This window comes from Ctenopharyngodon idella, chromosome 21, assembly GCF_019924925.1.
Source record: "Ctenopharyngodon idella isolate HZGC_01 chromosome 21, HZGC01, whole genome shotgun sequence".
Taxonomy (NCBI): domain Eukaryota; kingdom Metazoa; phylum Chordata; class Actinopteri; order Cypriniformes; family Xenocyprididae; genus Ctenopharyngodon; species Ctenopharyngodon idella.
The window spans coordinates 9,536,178-9,559,739 of NC_067240.1; the positions used below are offsets into that span (position 1 = coordinate 9,536,178).

A 23,562-nucleotide genomic window follows, 5' to 3' on the forward strand; every position below is an offset into this window, starting at 1 on the left:
GGTTTGTTAGACTAGCTGGTAAAAAAAAAAATCTGTTTAAATGTTAATGAAATTAGTCATGCCGCAAATCCCAACTACACATTTGAACATACTTCTCATTCAGTGCATATTGCAGTGTAGTGCAGGAATTCAGAGGCAGTCTAGGTATATGTGGTGGTAGATGGTCCATTCTGGGAAAAAACACACACACACACAAACAAACAAACAAACAAACCTCAGACGCAGCAGCGGTTTCCTCTGTACGCTTGGCCTCAGCCTCCGGCCCTCGCAGATTTTGCAGGAATAGGGCGGCTTTCCTCTTGCGCTCAGCCTGAAGCTGCCTCTCTTTTGACTCTTTGGAGGCCTGGGCCAGTTTCTCTCTTGCTGCTGCTGCTAACCGGTCCTCCAGCTTCTGTTTGGCTGGAAAAGAAAAGGGAAGAGAGGTCAGACACAAACACACACACACACACACACACACACACACACACACACACACACACACATTTGTCTTGATACACACCATATGCTCTAAAAAACAAGAGCATGGGCAAGTGAGCTAACGTGCAGAGGCACAGTGAATTTTTGCTATTAAGCAAATGCAAAACATTTCCAGATAAGATCACTCGTGACTTACCTGGTTTTGTAAGCCAGCGCACCTCATAAAAACTGCATAGAGCTTAAAAAGCTACAAGATAACGATGCGTCACATTTTAATGTTTTGCATCTACCACAATAAACATATTCCTACTGACATTCACTCTCTGGTTAGGTGTTAAAGGCTGCCTGGCTAGGGATTGTATAATAGTGTCTCAATTTAGCTAGTTCGAGTAGGCAGTGTACTCATGTATAATTTTTCAGGTTTTGTTCATGGGAACAGAGATAACAAAAGAAAAAGGGGGAAAAAAACAAGTCATTATATTATACAAGAACAAGAAGAGGGCCCTGTCAGCATCCGCACTAAAAATAGGCCCCCTGCCACGAACAATCACATACAACTCCGGAACAAACACAACTGGAGAGAGAGCAGAGGCTTCTCCTTCATTACGTCATCGCAAGGAAATAATATTAAGCTTTACAGCGAGAGAAATCGACAGAGTTGGGAAGGAAACTTGTGTGAGATGTCCCTTAATCAGTGAAGCCAATTCCTGTGTTTCAGCAATCACAAGTTATTCGCACAGCCCTGAAACAGAAACACTATTTTAGCCTTGACGTCCTGTTACGATTTAACATAATCATCTATTAGTGCACGGCACTGTGCCCTCGCCTTAACGAGGGAGCTTAGAGACAAACCGCAATTAAATGACGAGCAAATGTTTTTAAACCATTTCAGATGTGTTCTGGAAAGCAAATGAAAGTACTGTACTGTATATTACTTATATAGTTTTTAACTGATTCAGTGAGAACCAGAAAAGAACAATTAATGAACGAATCGTTTAAATCGATTTTTGTTAGCTGAACCAATCGATTCATTGAAAAGATCTGATATGACACGTTCACAAATTGGACACTGACACTTCTGTCTTTCTTGAGATCTAGGGCAGATGTTCACATTTCAGTGAAAAATAACTTAAATTTCAATTTTTTTTTTTTTTTTGAAAAACTATTTTTGTTATATATAACTATTAACTATTTAACTATTAACTATTTTGTTATATATACACACACACATATATAGAAATGTATATATATATATATAAAAATATAAAATAAAAAAATGATAGGATGTTAATAAAATAAATCACTTTTTGTGTTTCACTTAAAAGGCACAATATGTAAGATTTTTGGATTAAAATCCAGAAAAATAAGCAAATTTAATCAAGACATGGACAGTGTCCGTGCGTCTCCTATCTATGACATCATACCCGCGTTAGCCTCAATTTCCAGTTTTATTTTGTAGAAACCATGGAAACACCAAAGATGCTTTAATATATTATGTGTTTTATTAGACAGGTGAGAAACTGTTTGGATACATTCAACAACAGAAATCTAATTATTATTATATAGCACAGTAAGTCTTATTGTTTAAATCTTGTTTTCTTGATGTACCGCGAGTACCATGTTTTACCATGCCTAATATCGATCTAGCTTACTGCAGTGTGCAACAAGTGTCTCATAGTAGCCGCCGAGCGAATGCACAGAGTAGCATTATAACAACTTTCAACACACCAATGGATCTAATATGATAAAACAGTGCTGCGTTACTCGACTTATTAATGACCGGAAGAAGCGGAAGCGGAAGCGGTCGTCTGCGGCATAATAAAAGTTCCGCTGCTCTCGAGCCGCGTGTCGCGCTCGCCTCTCATTAGCAAACGCTCCAGCGGCCTCGTTCAGCTCCAACTGCTTTTTTTAGCCACACCCTGCTTCATACTATAGTAATGTTAATAAATCTTTAATACGTTAGCTCTTCCATTAATATAATTTTTGCCCGAGCCCTGTCGGATTCTTTTCCACCGGCTGAAACACCACCCATGATTCTGCGAAATCAAGGCATCATCAAGCAACGCCTTTGTTCTGAGTACGCGACCTCTAGTGGCGAAAAACTACATATTAGGCTTAAATAATGACTGTTTTCCCCCTATCTATCACCTAAATTAAAAATGAGCCATTTGGAACATTTACGCATTATGTATTACAAGACTTGGTTATAAGAATTGCTCTGAAATGCATTGAAGATGCAAACAAATCATCCCATGTTTTTATATTACTGATCATTGTTGTCTTTTCTATCCCTAGACAAAGGACTGCAATAACATTACACATGTGTGACAAGCCTTTTCAATGCAACCCACAGCACTTAACACCTGTGATTTACTTGTGGCATTTCTCAAAGCAATGACTCTAGTAATTTTCTGCTTTTTCCAGCAAATTTCCCCTTCTCTTGCATAATTTCTCATCTACACTTCAGAAGTCAATGTGCAATTGAGGCTTCAAATAACATTGACAAAATCCAATAAGGCTTTTGAAATTACAATTTGTAAAATAAACAGGTAAGCTCTGAGGAAAACACAAGGGGTGTAAATACTTGCCTCTCAGCTTTCACAACACAACCACAAGAGACAGCAGAGTTTCGACCCAATAAAACTCTCACTCATGATCACACAAACTCACTCCATTCAGTAAATACACTAAAGGTAATAGACGGACACATGAAAACAGACTGAGTGCTTGCTGAATTGTGCATCTGTGATTCTTTAAACAGCTCATCAATACAGATTATGTTCCTCCGGATGGGTCGATAGTCATGCAATCTAAGCTAGTTTGCCACTGAGTGAGGCCTTCTTTGCTGCAGTGCCATTTATTTCACTTCCCCGTGAAGTAAACTTCCTTTTGGGCATCTGGTCTTATTACTGTAATTACCCCTGCGCATTACCGCTCAGTGCTTGGCTGAAGCGTCTGCCGTATGCAGTCCAGTGTCATTGATAAGGTTTAAATAAATGATTTTTTAATGAGGAACAAGAAAACCAATGCAAAGCCTACATGTTACAACGAAATATGTATCTCTTGTTAAAGGAATAGTGTTGAACATCCTGGCTCAGTCCTTTTCCACATAATAAAAGTAAACGAGGATTGGGGCTGTCAAGCTCAAAAAAAAAAAAAAAAAAAAAAAACGTATTCTTCCCCATAGCTGTACCAGGTAAAAACCCACCAGGCTGGGACTGGTCAATGACATTTGTTCATGTCACATTGACGTCAAATGAGTTTTACATCTAAAAGTCGTCATGTTCATTGGTTAAAGTTAAAAAAAATGGGGGTTAGTGGGGGACTAACGAGTTTTTGGACATTGAACGGCTTTTCTGAGGTTATGTTCTGCGGTTGAAACGCTGATTGATCGATTGTATGAGACATGATACGGATTTCGGTAAGTTTTACTGTATCTTTCAACATACCTGAGGATGTTCATTCATGTTTATTTCGTGTTTTAACTAGTAAAGCGGAAGAGATGGTCAGTTCACATGCGCTCTGCGTGAACTGAAGCGCTACAGCAATCAGTCATGCCACAGAGCGCCAAGAAACATTGCGACATCTCGAGAAACGTCTATGGTCTCACTCCAGTCTATGGAAAAGTAGCCCATTTTCGATTCTTGTGAGGTTAGTAGGACTCAGTTGCAGCTGGATCTCAACCACACGTTTTCCAAGACCCAATCCATTCTACTTCTGATTGGCTAGTAATGCTAGTTTGGTTGAGAGTGAAAGCTGTGTTCCTCATTGGTAAGCGAACTCATGAACTTTAACGTGATCATTTTTTTTTTTTTTTTTTTTTTTTTTTTTCACAGCCAAATGCCGTACGCCGGAGATCCGGAAAACTTTAAGCCCTGCATATTTGAATGGATATGGATGGCAAAGGGCAAAATTTTCTATGAATTCTGCCTTAAATTTGAGTCTCATCCAAAATTATATCATAATATCACATCAGATGCTCAGTGTTTTTAAGCCATACTAAGAACAAATCACTATTGACTTTCATTATATTTCGAAAATCGTGGTCAAAAACTCTCCTTTTGTGTTACAAGGAAAGAAATAAAGTCATATGGGTTTAGAACGGCATGAGGGTGAGTAAATGATGCAGAGCTTTCATTTTTGGGTGAACTATTCCTTTAAATACATTACATCATGATAACTAAAATTTGATATATACATTACCACTCAAAAGTTGATAAGATCAAAAAAACAAAACAAAAAAAAAAACCCCTAAATAAATAATATTTTTATTCAACAAGGACATATTTAACTGATTAAGAGTGACAGTAAAGACTTGGCTATAGGAAATTTTTGCCAATAAATTACATTTTAAAAGAGTTTTTTTAAACTGTAATAATATTTCACAATATTATTGTTTTTATTGATCAAATAAACTAAACTTTGGCAGGCATGAGAGACTTGACTGAATACATTTTTAGCCAAAAAAACAAACAAACAAACAAAAAAACTTGCAATCTCACATGCACACCTGCATGTCTTATTTCCTGTGAAGACACTGTTGGTATCTTTGATTGAGAGGTGTCCTTCTTGTTTTAACTGTGGAAACACTCCCTCTTAATTATGGGAGACAGTTACTGCCGCTGGTGAGCATGGTCCATATGGACAGATCTATTACATTACGGCCCTGGCCCTCGCAGGAGTAATTTAATGTGCTGCCAGTCATCGTGATGTGACAGCGATCAGATCATCCCACTATTTAAAGTCTTTGAGGGTCAAAAGAACAGAGAAGTCCTAGAAGTGCAGCGAAATCCGGTAATTCTTGGCTTGATGTGATCATGATAAACTACTGTTTGTTTCGCAATGTTTCTTATCTTGTTACAGTAAAAGATGTCTGGCTTCTAAGCTTCTGGCCAGTGAGAAATTACATTTGGGCTGCAACAAATACAGTGAAGGAAATCAGCATGAGTTATTTGCGTAATGCTCCACAAACTGACTCATCTCTTCTGTATGAACAATTTTTCTGAACATTACAAAAGAACAGCCTTGAAAACAGCAAACAATGAATTATTTCAATTAGGACATACTTATGAAACTTAACTTCTGAACTCTCCAGACAGTGATTCAAAGCTAAAATATGTTATAATAACTGGCATTTAAGCTCAAAAATGTCAAAAAGAGCACCATTAAAATGTAAGTATTATCCTCCCTTCCTTCCTGCCTGCCTTTATTCCTTGTCTTTCTTGTCTTCATTCCTTCCCTCCTGCTCTGTTCTAAATCTACGTTTCCCTCTTCCAGTCCTTAATTTCTTCCCATCTCTTCTTTCTTAGTTCTTTCTTCCTTCCTTGTTTCTTTTAACTTTTTTCCCCTCTTTCTATTCTTCATTTTTTCATTCCTACCTTTCCTTTTTCCTGTTCGTTTCTTAACCCTTCTTCCTGTCCTTCATTTCGTCTTCCAACATTCCTTCCCTCTTCTCGTTCTTCATTCTTTCTTCACTCCTTCCATCTTCTAGTTCTTTGCTTCTTGATCCTTACCACCTTCTTCCTGTCCTTCATTTATCCATCCTTTCCATTCCTCCTGTCTTACCTCTTTCTTTCCTTTGTTCTTCCTTCCAACTTCCCATTTTACATTCTATCTTCCTTCCTACCTAACTTCCCTGATCCCGACCTTTGTTTTTCCGTCCTTCCTCGCTTAGTTCCCTGTTCCCGACCTCTGTCATTCCATCCTTCCTTGCTTACTTCCCTGTTTCCGTCCATCCTTTCTTCCTTATCTTAGCTAATTTGTCATTTAACTCTATTATATGGCTTAACTTTAGTGCACAATTCATATGGCAATTTTTGTTCAAATATGCGCTTTACAATTTCACCTTTTTGAGTTCCATCGAGTTTGGTGGCAACATGCGGGTAAGTAAATGAAAGAACCCTTTAGGTGAACTATTCCTTTAATAAAAATCTTGACATACCTTGTTTGGCTTCTTGCTCTTCCTGAGACAGTACCGGTTTCTTCTCCTCAGTCACTGGAGGCTGAGGAGGCTCTTTGGCTGCCTCAACCAATCCTATCGCCAACTCTACTCCCTCTTGCACCTCCCCCTTCATCCCATCCTCATCAGAGTCATCGTCCAACCGCACACGATTCTTCTCCAGAGGCAAAAGGTCATTTTCTTTTGACTTTATGGCGAAGCAGATAGGTGCAAAAGAAGCTGGGAAGTGGGAGATAGTAGACATGTTTTATTTGGTAACTGTCATTAACCTTCCTTAGCACAAATCTACTGCACAGTTACTGTCATTACAGTCAAAGACATGATCATTAAGTCATCTGAATTAACATCAGTGGGGACAGAGGGGTTAATTAAATTAATTAAATTAAAACATAGCGGGACGTGACGGTGTTGCAACGTTGGTGCATATGGACATTCTGAAATATCAATGTGGATGGCAAGAATGTTCTAAGGTCAGGTGGTGGAGGGGCGGAGTTGCCTTACCTTTAAGGAGCTTGCCCTCATTCTGCTGCTTGCCAGAAGAGCAGTCTGCTGAGCTGTCGCCCCCACTGTTGTAAAGCAAGGAACCCTGTGAGGACGGGACGGCAGGAACAGAGAGACAGGGAAGAGAGACAAAAAAAAATTACTTTACTTGGCAGACACAGGTTAAGGATGAAAATCCTGAGCTCTCCGTTTTTAGACAAAGGTTCTCTTTCAAGAGCTTGACAGTATTTTAAAGGACTTTCTTTGTACCGAATATGTGGTTATTCTGAGCCAGTAATTCCTTAATATACCATTTCACAGGTGAAGATTGGGATGCACAGGGGGAAATAGAAAGAGTTTAGGCTACAGGAAGAGTCTGAGGGAGAATCCATCTCATCCTATAAAGGGTATATGTGTAATATTTTGATGTTAAAGTCCTTTATATGTGCCTTCTTTCTCTTCCTTCTAGCTTTTCTTACTCTCCTTCCTTCCTGCTTTCTTTCCCTTTCTTGCCTCCTGCTTTTGTCTTTCATTTTTTACCTTTTACATTCTTTGCTGCCTTGCTTCCAGTCAACTTACATTCTTTCCTGCCTTCCTTTCACTTATTAGTCTTTCCCGCCTTGCTTTATTTTACTTTGCTTTTTTCCTGCCATCCTTCCTTCCATTTTACTCTTCTTTCTTCGTCATCTTTCCTGCCATTTTACCCTTTTTCTTCCTGCCACCCTTCCTTTCATTTTAACTTTCATTCCTTCCATTTTTTCCCTTCCTTCCTTCCAACCATTTTATCCTTCCATCCATTTTTCCCTTCCTTCCTTCAATTTTTTATTTCCTTCCTTGCATTTTTTTCCCATTCTTCCTTCTTCCTTCCTTCCATTCCTTCCTTTCAATTTCCATTCCTTCCTTCCATTTTCCATTTCTTCCTTCCTTCCTTCCTTCCTTCCATTTTTCACTTCCTTCTTCCCCTTCCCATTCCTTCCTTCCATTTTCCATTCCTTCCTTCCATTCCTTCCTTCCTTCCTTCCTTCCTTCCTTCCATTTTCAATTCCTTCTTCCCCTTCCTTCCATCCATTTTTCACTTCCTTCTTCCCCTTCTTTCCATTTTCGCTTCCTTCCTTCCATTTTCCCTTCCTTCCTTCCATTTTACAATTCTTTCCATTTTACCCTTCTTTTCTTCCTTCCTTCTTTCCCTCTTTCCATTTTACCCTTATTTCCTTTCAGTTTTCCCTTGCTTCCTTCCTTCCATTTTCCATTCCTTCCTTCCTTCCATTTCTCACTTCCTTCTTCCCATTGTTTCCATTTTTCCTTCCTTCCTTCCTTCCTTCAATTTTACAATTCTTTCCATTTTACCCTTCCTTCCTTCCCTCTTTCCATTTTAACCTTCCTTCCTTCCAGTTTTTCCTTCCTTCCTTCCATTTTTTCCTTCCTTCCTTTTTACCCTTTCATTTTACTCTTCCTTCCTTCCCTCTTTCCATTTTACCCTTCCTTCCTTCCCTCTTTCCATTTTAACCTTCCTTCCTTCCATATTTCCCTCCCTTCCTTCCATTTTACCCTTTCATTTTACTCTTCCTTCCTTCCTTCCTTCCTTCCTTCAATAACTGCATTATGTCACCTTTAAACAACAAAGACACAAAAGAAGAGTTTCCCACTTGCTATATGGATTTTGGCCCAAGCTCTATTAGGATGAGATGCAGGGTTTGAGCATCACTCTGGGAGCAATGCTGATAGAATAGTATAATCTCAGGAACGTTCTGCAGCAGAAAAAAGCATGACAAGCTCCTTCACGGTCATGTGGAGTGAGAGCAATGCAAGCCTGATGCTCTCATTTATCAACCATCTGCCAGCGGATTGCATGCTCAAATATCTAATTCCACCTCAATACACATGAAAGTCTGGACTCCACACTGTGGTATGGTGAAAAACTTCACACTTTAATGAGGTAGTGTTTCCACACTAATGAGATATTGTTTTCCTTACACTGACCCAAATCTTTGTGTTTTATTCTTTTGTTCGAGTCAGCACAAGAGTACAAATGAATATTCTACACTGCTGTACACTAATGGATATTGCCACTAATAATAAAGAGAACCAAACATGCTGTGATAATCCCATGTAATTTCACTGCCAGGTTTTTTACGTAAGAAGAAAGAAAAAAAAAAAAAAAACGTAAGAGTGAGAGGTCGAAAGAGAGAGATTCTAAAAGTTTTGTATCCCTAATGAAAGTTTTCAATATTTTACAGCTCTATTAAGAAGTGTCTGTAGATCCTCACTGTAGCCCTGGGTAAGATGAAGGGTCAGGGGGACATTAAACCCAGTTAAGAATCTCTCGCCCAAAGATGGAAGACAAGATGAAGGAATTAAAGCGGGAGATTGGATCTGTGACCAGACACTCGATAAAAAAAAAAATGAAGACAGGCACTGCGTGGGAATGAGAGACACTGTAGGGAGAGAGAATGTTTCAGAGTAGACTGTCCTCCAACTTAGTGTTGAGAATCAAGAACTGGTTTCAAGAACCTTATTCAGATCTATTTAAATGAATAAATGAATGAATGAAAAAGAAAGAAAGAAACCTCACTGCTTTCTGACTAATAATAATCTTAATAAATAATAATAATAAAATAATTTATTATTCAAAATAATAATAATAATAATAATAATAATAATAATAATAAAACAACAATGTATATAATAATAATAATCGATATATTCAGGATTAATTATGTCATGGTTCTTCAAAAGGCAAAAAAGATCTGTTATTGGAGCCGTTTAGGGAACTGGAAACATCAGGCCTAAGTGGAATTGAAACCAAAATCATTCAATCCCTTACAATTCCCATCACTACTCTACCTAGAGAAAAAAACTGCTCTGAAACTACTCTCCTGAGCAGTGTATTTGTTTCCGCCTGTTTGCTCTGCTCAAAAAAATGAACCTCAGTGTGCTTTGGTTTCCAGAGAATCCTTCATTAAAGACCTCTGTTGTCAACTTACATCACCAAATTAATATCAAATGAACATTAATAACAAATCAAGGGCTGTTCTATAGGCTCCCCCTCTGAGCGACATTTCTTCTTCAGCCTTGGGTTTCCTTAAACACGTTCTCCCCTGTGGAGATGGTGCCATACCTAATGTCTTCATCCTCTCATATAAAGGCAGTAATCCCTTAATCCTGTTTATGGGTAAAGTCAGCAGAAGAAACGCATGCTGATGGACCATGGCATGTGGAAGTAGCTCTATAATAGCAAAACACGGATGAGCAATGTGACTATGGGAGAGTTAGAATGCTGTAATTTCAAGTAAGACGGTAGGTGTCTCTCATGAAGGATTACGAAGAGATCGTGACGCTATGGGAAATATAACTCTGCCATCATCTCTAAGAAAATATGATGTACACATAATCAAATACACTCTTTAGTTGATCTTGTTAAATCAGACTATTCACTAACAAAATTCCTCACTTCACACAATGTACTAAATCTCAGAATATTTTTAAATTTCTGAGTTCACATTTCAGCCCCAATCCCCTCACACCACACTGTATTAATTGGTTCCGAACAGCGGTACGGTTGTGCCATCAACACAGTTCCACCATGAATACTAGTGACAGCTGTTTAGCTCTGTTGCTAAGTAACAACTTGGGAGGAGGAATAAAAACTGGAATATTTTGTTTGCTTGACTTTTTTTACTCATGTTTTTGTCTATTTGATGCAGGACTGAAACCTACATATGCTATGTTGAAGTAAAAATCTGAACCAAAAAAAAAAAAAAAAAAAGGAGCTGAAGGAGGACATGTAATTTGATTGTTTAACTTTCTCAATAAAGTTTGTGTTTTTTTTGTTTTTTTTTACACAGTGATAAGTGAACAAACTAAACTAAAAAGATTCTTAATGAAAAAAAACAAACAAACAAACTTTCAAGCAAGAAGGTGAAGGATTTTCATTAGTAGTTTTTTTTAATTCACTTGTCAGTGCAATTAAAAAAAAAAAAATCTTTTCCCTTTTGTTAACCTTCCAAAGAACATTTTAAAGAAAAGGTGACACTTTAAACAGGGCATAAAAATGTAAATTACGTATTAAACAACAAGTATAAAAACAACAAAAGATTAAAAACACACCAAAAATGCCACTTAACAGCTTTCTTTGTAACATTAGGTATATGCTGCTATTCAAAACATCAACTGTTAATAAATGTTTGAGCAAAAGTTCTCCTGTCCTCCTAGTCCTGGTCCGATTAGCATTCAGATTGGCAATTTTATCACCGAACCGAAAGATACCGAACGTAAAGGCATAGGGATACGTTCACAACCTGACTGGTCGGATTTTATGACGTACTGCCTATTTTAAGACGGAACTTACTGAACATCCAAAACAATGCTGTGTGCTGGGATAAATGCGCTCATTGTATGCACGTAGCATGCATATGATGGTATTTGGGCCAGCTGGGAAAACGTGAAGAGCTTATAAAATGTGTAAAGGAGTCAAAACAGTGGCGGGAATCCCTCCTTAACACACACAAACAATCTGCTGCGTGGAGGTGTGCGTCTGATGCCTGTGATGGGCGAACGCGCGACTATGACAAAAAAACAAAAAAAAACAAAACAATTTGCGTGAGGATTCTGTTCTTTTTAGGGTCTCATCTTCCTGTTTTTGGTTCGTTTACATGTCTTTGGTCCGTGTTGCGTTCATATATCATTCAAACCGCACCAGAGTTCGTTTGGAAGCGGACCGAGACCGCTGAGACATAGTCTTGTTTGGTGCGCACCAGGGTTCGGATGGCAGCGTTCACAAATGTTCAAATGAACGCACTAACAGAGCAATCGCACCAGGGTTCATTTTATTCAAACCAAACATGACAAACGTGAATGCACCCTAAATTTCAATTAATATCTTAGGCTGAAAAATGAGACCAAACATGATACAACTGTGTTAAAACATAAAAATCATGCCAATTTACATGTCGTAAGAAAATGTGTCTTTGCAAAAGCAAATGGTTGTCACTTGCCTAGATGCTTATTGCATTTGTATTGCATCCAAGATGCAAAGAATACGAGCTGCTCACCTAAGGTATTTTCTGCTGAGACGAGCCACAACAGGAAAGGCTTGGGTGCTTTGGGACTGATTCCCCACAAGTGCATTCGTCATCAGTACGTCATAAATCACAGTTCACTTGGACAAATTAAACCAGAATTTTTTCAGAGGCACATCTTCAAGCAGACTTTCTCAGTGTGGTTTCTTATTTCTTAACTCAGAAAGTAACTTTCATGCAAACCGAACTGAACTTTGACATCAAACAAACTGAAAGCTCCAGCATAAAAATCTCTTACTGCAAGTGCAATGTTTACAGACTTTTTTTTTCTGAGCAGTGGCAAAACTTCATTCGTAACAACTTGTAAGGATTCTCCAAAAGTTCAGGTGGCAGAGAACGCAGAAAGTGATAACAAAAACAGAGTTTTTAGACAACAAAAGTAGGTTTCTTACCCAAAAAGTCAAAAGTAGAACCAAAGTGGTTTCCAAATAGAGGAAGACAACAAATCAAGAGACTGAGAAGATCAACAGTGATATTCTGCTTTAAAGAAGCTGGTGACTCTTTTAGAGATGCTGCCCCTGTTCTCTTAATTAATCAGTCGAAATGAGCTGCTGGAGGTCTTCTGTACAGTTTGATTATTTCCACTAATCAAGCCATCAATGCAGTGGCCCGAGGACAGCTGGGTTATCTGACGAATCCACTGCTGTCCTGACACAGCAGGGCATTACAACACTGGATAAAAAAGGACACAAAACAAATTGGAATAAAAAAAGGCATGGCAGGGTGAGGTGAGGGAGGAGGGGTGCAATCGAGGTTCACTTGCCCAGAGGAAAACACAATGAAAGGAAGCAAACAAAGAAAGCAGGGTGACTGGCTGTTTCACCTCTTCAAAGGGGAGCTGATGTACTGCAGACCTGAGCAAAGAAAAAATGGAAGCAATGGCTTCCAAGTTGCAAGAACAGAGCTAACTAGGCTATAAAGGTAGATAAAATGTGCGTAGATACACTAAAGATGACAATGAAAATGAGGGCTAGTAGCTGAGGGGAGCGAGAGATAAGGGACAGAAGGAGAAAGAGAGAGGAAGAGAAAGATATCTCTCAACTTGTATGTAAAATCAAACAAAAACCATGTCTACAGCCATGCATTTACAGTAGACGTCCATGGGACAAGGCATTTTCAATGGAGGTCTATGGGACAGACTTAAGGCAGAAATTTTTTGTTATAAAAGACCTGGTAAAAGAAATGAACTTGGTTTTCCAAAGTCAACGAATTTGCGACAGCTGAATGTACCATTTTTGACAAGCTAAGCATGTCAGTCTCTGAGTAACATGCAATTTATTTAAACCACAAAATAACTTCTCAAAACTTCACAAAAAGCTTTTCGAACGTCTCCAGCACATTTTATAATTACTCAAAAAATTAATTAATCATTAATACAGTTTATTTACCATAGTTAAAAAAAATGGTAATAAAATATGACAATATCTCAGAGTTAAACTGTGTCAGAAAAAAATAATCTTAATTTTGTCAGATAACACTTAAGAAAAGCATGGTCAGGTCAAAGAGTCTGAATAATTTTTGGTTCAAATTTTTATCAGTTTTACTGGTAGTCCACTGTATGAAGAATTTTTGGGTATAATATGTCACAGTTTACTTTATTTTGCTATCCTCACTTATATAAAAGAACTACAGTGTCCTGCACTCACTAGTAAAAATATATCAAAAATATAAAAAAATAATTTTTGGTTTGACTGTAGTTCACCCCTCATGCACGTTATCACGTCTGTCAAAAACTGTTGGTTGGAATATCAGAACTAGAAACATCGACATAACACAATCATGGGCATCAATCACTTCACCGAATACTTGCTGGCTAAGAAATAAATAATTATTACCTTACCATCCATCTGTTCTCAAATTCACATAATTTGAATATCACAACATCAAGGTCTGTCAAAAAATAACATGCACAATACACAGTAGTATTTATGAGAAGCGAGTACACACATTTCCTGGAAAACCCACACTACTGAATGTGAACGCGTCATTGCTTTCCGAGAAGAGGGAGAAAATGGCGGCCTGAGCAACTTCAACATGCTGTCTGTCAGAGACGATAACATACATAATACATAACGCACCTGAGTATAAATTTCTTCTTCACTTGCAGAAATTGAATTGGAATGATCAGGAAACTGAGTGAAATACTTCACACTGCATGGTGAAGCGAATAAACGCCAATCCGTTTGAAAAAGTTCAAACTGTCTTCAACGTGTTCGTTTTGACGGACATTTTTTTTAAAGCGTGAACTAAGCATTCTGATTCTGACATTCCCCATTGACTAAAATGGTATTTTTTCCTACTATGGTAATTAATGGGGGGTGAGATCAGTCAAGAATAGAAAACATTCTTCCAAATCCTTTGTGTACAGCAGAACAAAGAAATGTATACAGGGTTGGAACAACTTGAGGGGGAGTAAATGATGACAATTTTCATTTTTGGGTGAAATATGCCTTTAACATTAACCTAGATTAATAAATGCTGTAAAAAAACAAAAAAACAAAAAACAAAAAGTATTTTAAGCATTCACATTTACACAAGCATAAAGTGTTTTTAAAAAGCTAGTTATCCATTGTGACCCATCTCTAATTTTTAAAAACAGAGATTAGACAAAATAAATTTCTTTTGAAATAATGGGATGTTCATACTATAAGACTGTAATCACCAAGGCTGGAATTAAATACACTGGATAATTTTTCTTTACAACTAGAAGAGACATAATAAACAAGGTTACTGTGTACAAAATGCTAGGACTGACGGAGAGACTCTAATTACAGATATAATCTATAATTGATGAGGCACTGAGACTCAGCTCATAGGCTTAAAACAGAGGTTTGGGTTTGCAAATATGCCTGCTTAATCATCACAGAAGAGAACAGGAAGAGCTGCTGTTTGTTCTTGCACCAGCGCTAATGGCCTGTGAGTTGCAGTAATTACAGACTGTGCTATTAAAGTAGGTACGAGAGAGAATACAGGGAGTTTTACGGTTTGACAGAAAGCAGATACCCAGGTAACTTGGTTGGTCCTTAACTGAATTTATGTGAGAGCCAGAGTCAGGATTGGAGGAGAGATCACACTGTATATGAGAGTCCATCGAACTACACTTTTTAACACATATTTGTGTTAGCATGTGCACGAGAAGTGTTCACATACATTATGATGTCCAACTGACAGCAAATATGAACTGCAGTGTTTTCTGGGTTTATAGTGTGAAATTCATGGTAAAAATAGTCTTGGTACTGAAAATCTACTTGCAGTTATGCTTCTGCTACATTTCAGCTATTGCTGCTTACACTGGCAATGTCAATGCTATAAACTGTTAATATTCAAAAAGTGCTAGTAAAGACATTAATAATGTTACAAAAGATTTCTATATCAAATAAATGATACTGTTTCCAACAATGTTTTCAACACTGATAATAAGAAATGTTTCTTTAGCACCAAATCAGTGTATTAGAATGATTTCTAAAGGATCATGTGACTCTGAAGACTGAAGTAATGGCTGCAGAAAATTCAGCTTTGTCATCACAGGAATAAATTATATTTTAAAATACATTAAAATAGAAAACAGTTAATTTAAATTGTAATAATATTCCACAATATTGTTGTTTTTTACTTTATTGATCAAATAAATGCAGCCTGAGTGAGTATAAGAGACCCAGACTTTTGAACGGTAGTGTACATATACAAACACGCCACTGAATATGACAACTATGGTATTAAAATGTAATTATTTAGCTTAAATATATGAGTATAGTCTAGCTAGTACACTTGTGTTTTTGAGCAAATAGACCAGGATATGCCTTTACCAATAAGCTAACTGGTCCTTTTACATTAAAAGGAACACCTTACTTTTCTATAAAAGAACAACATCCTTTTCTACACCCACCATATTGAGCACAGCAATTTCTCTGACCACTTTTCTACAAGTGGTTAGTCTCCTCCTCCTCATACTGTATGTAGTCTATATTCAAGAGCCTTTGGATGTCATTCACTACTTCATGCATTGTAAGTCACCAAAAACCGAAGAGAAGCAGTATCCTTGGATGTACATAAAAGAGAGGGACACAATGATCAAAAATGGTTTAGCTGAGGAAAAAGTGCCCCAGAGGGGGCTGTAAAATGGCATGCTGCTAAAAATGTGCAGACAGCCTTTAAGCGTCGCTGTCGTAGCTGAGATACTGGCGCTCAGAGGCATTTCTCAAAGTCACGGACATGAGTAGCACATATTCGTCTGCCAAAATAAAACATGAAGATATTATTACAGCCACCTTCTTTTAACCACCTCAAGGTCTTAGTAACACCCCTTATCATAGAAATATATATTTCGTTTGATTAAACAAAAAAACAAGTCTAATTCAAAATGATTTTTATATTTTCAGCATGATATAGTTAGCAGATATTTTGAAATACGGACGCAAGACATGCAAATGTCTTTCCCTTACTACCGCCCTCAAAAGCCACAACAAAGATAATTCCTGTCTTTCACTTTTCATGTTTTTAAAGCAGTCTGTTGGATATGAAAGGGAATGCAGAAACCATGCCAGAGGGTAAAAAAATAAACACTTCTAAAAATGAGAGCTTTAATTTACTAAGTTTAAGGAAAAAAACATGAAATATCAGTAGAGGCAAAAACTGGAAGAAAGAGAGCAAAGAGGGGAAAAAAAAAACATTTGTATTATTTATGTAAAAAACATTAATGTCAAATTTATTTAAAAAAAAATATCTCAGATTATGTTGAGGGTAGTGGCAGTTAAACCTCAACAGGGTGATCAGGATCCCATTACAAAGTGGAATGGTCTTACTTGGTTTACTTGGTGATAATGATAGTTCATTATTCTTGTTCATTACATGACTATGTATAAATAAATAATAACCAAATAAATAAATAAAAAGAACATGAAATATTCATCTAAGTTTAAATTATTTTAACATAAAAAGAATGCACTGTGCTACAAGAGAGCTGAAACTGGCTATCTAGGAAACTGGCTTGCCAGGGACCACATTCAAATATACAGGTGCTGGTCATATAATTAGAATATCATCAAAAAGTTGATTTATTTCACTAATTCCATTCAAAAAGTGAAACTTGTATATTATATTCATTCATTACACACAGACTGATATATTTCAAATGTTTATTTCTTTTAATTTTGATGATTATAACTGACAACTAAGGAAAATCCCAAATTCAGTATCTCAGAAAATTAGAATATTGTGAAAAGGTTCATTATTGAAGACACCTGGTGCCACACTCTAATCAGCTAATTAACTCAAAACACCTGCAAAGGCCTTTTAATGGTCTCTCAGTCTAGTTCTGTAGGCTACACAATCATGGGGAAGACTGCTGACTTGACAGTTGTCCAAAAGACGAACATTGACACCTTGCACAAGGAGGGCAAGACACAAAAGGTCATTGCAAAAGAGGCTGGCTGTTCACAGAGCTCTGTGTCCAAGCACATTAATAGAGAGGCGAAGGGAAGGAAAAGATGTGGTAGAAAAAAAGTGTACAAGCAATAGGGATAACTGCAATGTGGAGAGGATTGTGAAACAAAACCCATTCAAAAATGTGGGGGAGATTCACAAAGAGTGGACTGCAGCTGGAGTCAGTGCTTCAAGAACCACTACGCACAGACGTATGCAAGACATGGGTTTCAGCTGTCGCATTCCTTGTGTCAAGCCACTCTTGAACAACAGACAGCGTCAGAAGCGTCTCGCCTGGGTTAAAGACAAAAAGGACTGGACTGCTGCTGAGTGGTCCAAAGTTATGTTCTCTGATGAAAGTAAATTTTGCATTTCCTTTGGAAATCAGGGTCCCAGAGTCTGGAGGAAGAGAGGAGAGGCACACAATCCACGTTGCTTGAGGTCCAGTGTAAAGTTTCCACAGTCAGTGATGGTTTGGGGTGCCATGTCATCTGCTGGTGTTGGTTCACTGTGTTTTCTGAGGTCCAAGGTCAACGCAGCCGTATACCAGGAAGTTTTAGAGCACTTCATGCTTCCTGCTGCTGACCAACTTTATGGAGATGCAGATTTCATTTTCCAACAGGACTTGGCACCTGTACACAGTGCCAAAGCTACCAGTACCTGGTTTAAGGACCATGGTATCCCTGTTCTTAATTGGCCAGCAAACTCGCCTGACCTTAACCCCATAGAAAATCTATGGGGTATTGTGAAGAGGAAGATGCGATATGCCAGACCCAACAATGCAGAAGAGCTGAAGGCCACTATCAGAGCAACCTGGGCTCTTATAAAACCTGAGCAGTGCCACAGACTGATCGACTCCATGCCACGCCGCATTGCTGCAGTAATTCAGGCAAAAGGAGCCCCAACTAAGTATTGAGTGCTGTACATGCTCATACTTTTCATGTTCATACTTTTCAGTTGGCCAAGATTTCTAAAAATCCTTTCTTTGTATTGGTCTTAAGTAATATTCTAATTTTCTGAGATACTGAATTTGGGATTTTCCTTAGTTGTCAGATATAATCATCAAAATTAAAAGAAATAAACATCTGAAATATATCAGTCTGTGTGTAATGAATGAATATAATATACAAGTTTCACTTTTTGAATGGAATTAGTGAAATAAATCAACTTTTTGATGATATTCTAATTATATGACCAGCACCTGTATACTGTAGTTCAGTGGACATTATACAAAAATAAATAAATAAATTCTGACACCATCGACCAATCAGAATCCAGTACTCAGAACTCTATTGCATTATACAAGAAAGCTCTGTGTAGTTCAGAAATCCTTGTAATGTATAAAAATAGTCGCTCAGAGTGGAGGATGGAAATGTAGTATTGTGGAGAGAAAAGAAGAACGTTTTGATAAATTTTTTAATAATATGTTGCAATGTTTGTGGGGAAAAGGAAATGATTATAATTTATATATATATATATATATATATATATATATATATATATATATATATATATATAGTGTTGTTGGTGTCATAGATGTACTTTTATGACAAATTAAATATCAACCCGGTCCTTGCCATTTCGTGCAATAAAAACGGTGGTGGGTTTGACATCAAATGAAAGCTCAGTTACACAGAGGCCGCAGAGAAATGTTTCCACTTTTCATTAAAAGCAGCTAAGAGGCTGACCATTTCATTTAAACATGAGAGCGTGCCAAAACCTCAGAGCTGGAACCGTTGGCGGTGCAGCATTTATGCTTTATGGAGAAACTCAAAAGCTGCAGCACAAAAACATTATTGATGATTTATGAAGTTGAGGGACCAGCCAAAAGCCTTGATTATTACACAGGGAAATATTAACAAGGACCTCACCAAAGCAAGAAAAATAGAAATCCCACTTAGGTTCCTAGAATGCCACACAAGAACAAAACTTAGTCGATTTCAATTCAAATTATCTTAAGAGGAAAAACTTGGGTAGTAATGGCTAAGACTGAAAAATCAAACAATTAGACCATTAATAAAACCAGAAAAAAAACAACATCTTTATGCTATCATTGATCTGGCACTCACCTAGACCCAGTTTAGAGCCATACTAGACTTGTTTTAATGGAACTGACATGTAAATCTTGTCTGAGAAAGGTCTGATAAGGAGAAATTAAAAAAAGGACAATGGACCCTGAGACAACCATTACCATGTTTTAAAAGACCTTATTATACAAGAGTACATGTTCTTTAAAGAGAACACTTCAAGAACTGTGATGATGGCTAAAGCAGACGGTTTTAAATATGCGACTGGGTTGCAATTACAAGAATCAGGACTTTCAAAACCTGCCAGCTTTAAGGTCAAACCCCTCACCTGACCTTAAATTTAATTCAAAGCACCCGAACCATCCAGGACAATACATTATGCTCTAAAAGTCAAGCCACAGCAGTCTCTGAGAGTCTCCAGACACAATTCTGCCTTGTAAAAGCTTTTTACAGCACAAGTTCCCTCATACGTTTCCATTAAAAAAAATAAATAAAAAAAATGCAAACCACATAAAATGTGGTTAAATATAGCTGACTTAAAGCAGTCAAACTTTGCTGAGATGAAGAAATCTGAACCAAATGTAAGAAAATCCCAGAACATCAAGTTTAAATGCTGTCTGAGGCCGACGAATTTACAGGGAGGCTGAACTTTGCGAATCACACCAAACGTCCTCTGTGGATCCTGAATTAGTAAGGAAGAACAAAGGAACACCATGTAAAGCAAAAAACTTTCAGATTACATATCAGATTGTGGTTCTTCTGTGAGTGCGTTTGGATAAAATTCAGTTTGTGATTGCTTGTGGTAGTCTGCCCTTTTTATTGATTTGATACAACTTTTATTCACCCATGAGAAGAAAAAAAGGCTTTCAGGCACTTGGTGGGACACGGGTTTTAATGAGGCAGCAGGTGTTAGCGAAATATGGCCGTCCACATAAACTACATTCATGTAGTGTGACGCTCAAAGCAATAGGTTGTGGGATGGTGTCCTTGAGGTATGCGCACAAGTTACAAGGATACATAGATTTTCACGGGCTTGGGGCTTCCTCTGTCCTTCCTCTGAACCTCCGGATTTCTATCCTGACCGTGCAAATAAAAATCCTCCAAACTGACTTGAATTAAAAAGCAGTTAAGCGTGCATGAATGCAGATGCCCTGCAAACTCACTTCATCTAACAATGGTTAGACATGGTTCAGTTTATCTATCAGTTTGCTCTAATGATGTGATAAAACACGCAATTTATGATGATATTAAACTACTTGTGCAGAAAACAAAAAAAACAATTCAGCGTGCAAAACTTTTCGTAACACCAACCTCAATTTGAGAACATTTACTGTCCATAAAAATTACTGGCAGGAAACTGTATTTTGCTGCCATTGCATTACATAACAAAACATATCAAATACAACTTGAGTTGATACATTGTTATCTAATGTAATGATATTCAGACATTTTAAGAGCGAATTAAAATGATAGTTTAGCTTATTATGACAAAACTCTCATTTTTAAGCATCCAAAACTTTTTGAGGCCATTGTATAACTTGATCGCTCTTTCAGACAATGCTTAGAAGCAGTCTAAAAGTGAGCTCAAGGGATCTCCACAACTCTCTACCCAGTTAATTTGGGGAATGCATGGTGAATTTTATGCACCCAAAGCAAAGCCAAAGCTTTAAGAGGTTGGGAAGTGTTCAGCACATCCGGCAGTTGGAATGATTGCCACCCAGCTGGAAGTACAATTAAGAGTGGAAGACGTTCAAAATGAATAAACAAAAAAATTTGCACAGCTTACAATACAGAAAGTTCAAAAAAATTGAGGAAATTAGCTAAAGCCGTAGTCTAGCTCTGTCTCTGGAGACAATATTACTGGCAGGGCAAGCAAATAACAACAGATCCTACTCCGAGTACAGCATTGTTGAGTTGATTGTGACAATGGAACATTTCATCTAATTTTCCCACTACACTTTCTTCCTCTGTTGTCCTCAATGTTACAAGCTCCTATTTCCTTTCATTACTTATTACTTCCTAACTCTATATTTCAGAGATGTAGGTTGTAGATCTAACATCTCTTCTGATACAGTGATGGCACACTCTTAAAAACAAAGGTCCTTTTGGGCATTGATGGTTTCATAAAGAACCTTTAAAATCCATGGAAAATTTCCATTGATTAAAAAGATTGTGAAAAAAGCTTCTTCTAATTATTAAAATATTGTTCACACTAAGAAAAAAGGGTTCTTTTAAGAACTGTTCACAAAAAGAATCTTCATATTTAAGAGTGTACCAGCTATGTTAACTCTACAGGAAACAATTCAGGAACATGAGCATCGATATTGCGACGTGCACATCCGCGATAATCACATCCCAGTAAGTGCGATGTCAAGTATAGGGATAAACATGATCCGTATAGACCAGGTAATAGGTTCAAAACGCACGTGATTCTCGGATTAATTGCAAGGTTTAACCATCATAGAGTGAAAATTTATCATTTGCATGTGTTTAGGTCCTGTCAGATTAAACATTCAAGTGACTGTAAACCATTTAAGTGCAAGAAGACGCAAAAGAGAACTCAATTCAGAGCTCGAGTGCTGTTTTCTGTGCGCACACACCGAATTCTGTTCTCTTTCCATCTATTTGTGCTTGAACGGACACATGTACACAAAATTACTGTGTCAAAATGCCCATCTCTGCGAATATCCTCGTAAACACAATTGCTTATGGCTTACGTGAATGTAAACAAATGAGAAAGAAAATGGATGTGTACCATTATATTGGATTCACGCATTAGCTCTTAAAATCACTTTTACAAAGATTAATTATATTTAACTAATACAGTGAAGACTATGCAGTGTTATTTTACAATTGATTATTCAATTTCTGTACCTAAAACCTGTTACACTTAGCTGAAAAACATATGCTGAAGCACTGTTTATTTCATTTGTATCTTTGTATTTATATATGCTTGTAATTTGTTTATTTCCTATGCAGATTCACTCTCCAACAAAATCACCCCAATCATTCTAGAATAATTAAATCTTTCCAAATAGTTATTCATTTGGTGAAACTGTATTTATATCGCAATATATATTACAGAAAAACAAAATATCGCAATGTCAGTTTTTTCCAATATTGTGCAGCCCTTGAAGATTGGTTAGAACAAGGGCTGTCAATCTATTTTTTTAATTTTTTTAATGTAATTAATTACATATGCCTGATTAATTAATCAAATTAAATCAGACTTTAATTGCACCAAAGGTAGAAAAAAATTAATAATCAATTTAAGTACGGATCAAGGGGTTTGATTAATAGTGTAAATTTTTTTTAAACGTGTTGCGTAATAATTAATCATATTAAATTAACACATTCAATTGATATCCCTAGCAAGAATTAAAAGGCCTCTACCAATGAGTGAATTCACCAAACTAGAAGATCTACCCTCAAAAACACAATGAGGTATCAAACAGTCCAAATTTGCAGGGATGACTACGACATGGCAGCTGGATAAGGAATTGATTTCATCTGAGCTCCCGTAGTCTCTGCTTAGCCCTGGATGAAAGCAGTGCAGCACACACAAAACCACACATCAGAGCCTGATCCTCACATTTCTGACCTAAACGCATGCCAACAGAAGCACACAGCCAAAGCTTGCAGTCGACGGTCTCATTAAGGGAAGGAGGATCTTCAGTCAACCCGTTCATCATAATCACACACTGTGGAAAAACAGCAGCTACAGACTCAACTCAATGTGTGTAAACTTGTGAGAGTGGCATCTGAAAACGAATCAACGCTTATGAAACCATCAGAATAAAAACTCCTTAACCTATGCAAATTACATTCCACACTGTGATTGGCAGTTTTTCTCACTACAATCCACCTTATAAACAGAGACAGCATGTAAAAGTTTGCTAATATACAGTATATGCAAGTATGTCTTACATTCCATCCATTTTTCTATTCCATTGTGTCATGCTTCGTCTAGCTGATTTTAAACGCATAACCTTGTTATGTATGTACGCCCAATGAATTCAAGGTATAACAAATATTAATTAGATCATGCAGAAGTTGCTTGGCAACCTTCCATGAGCATCCAGTGAAGTAACTTAATAAATATTCACGAACGACACCTTTACAACAAAACGATTCCTTAATTCTCCAGCTGATTAGCACACTTAAAGTTGCTATTGATATC

General features: G+C 37.3%; 1 protein-coding gene across 2 annotated transcripts in view; it reads right to left on the bottom strand.

Moving 5' to 3' along the window:
• Nucleotides 1–23,562, bottom strand: part of sfswap (splicing factor SWAP) — a 100,151-nt gene that overhangs the window by 43,307 nt on the left and 33,282 nt on the right. For both annotated transcript variants that reach the window (XM_051877354.1, XM_051877355.1), the window contains exons 11-13: nt 6,878–6,962; nt 6,359–6,595; nt 215–399 (exon numbers count right to left, since the gene is read on the bottom strand). In XM_051877354.1, coding sequence (XP_051733314.1) covers nt 215–399; nt 6,359–6,595; nt 6,878–6,962 — 507 coding nt within the window. The remainder of the gene's footprint in view (nt 1–214; nt 400–6,358; nt 6,596–6,877; nt 6,963–23,562) is intronic.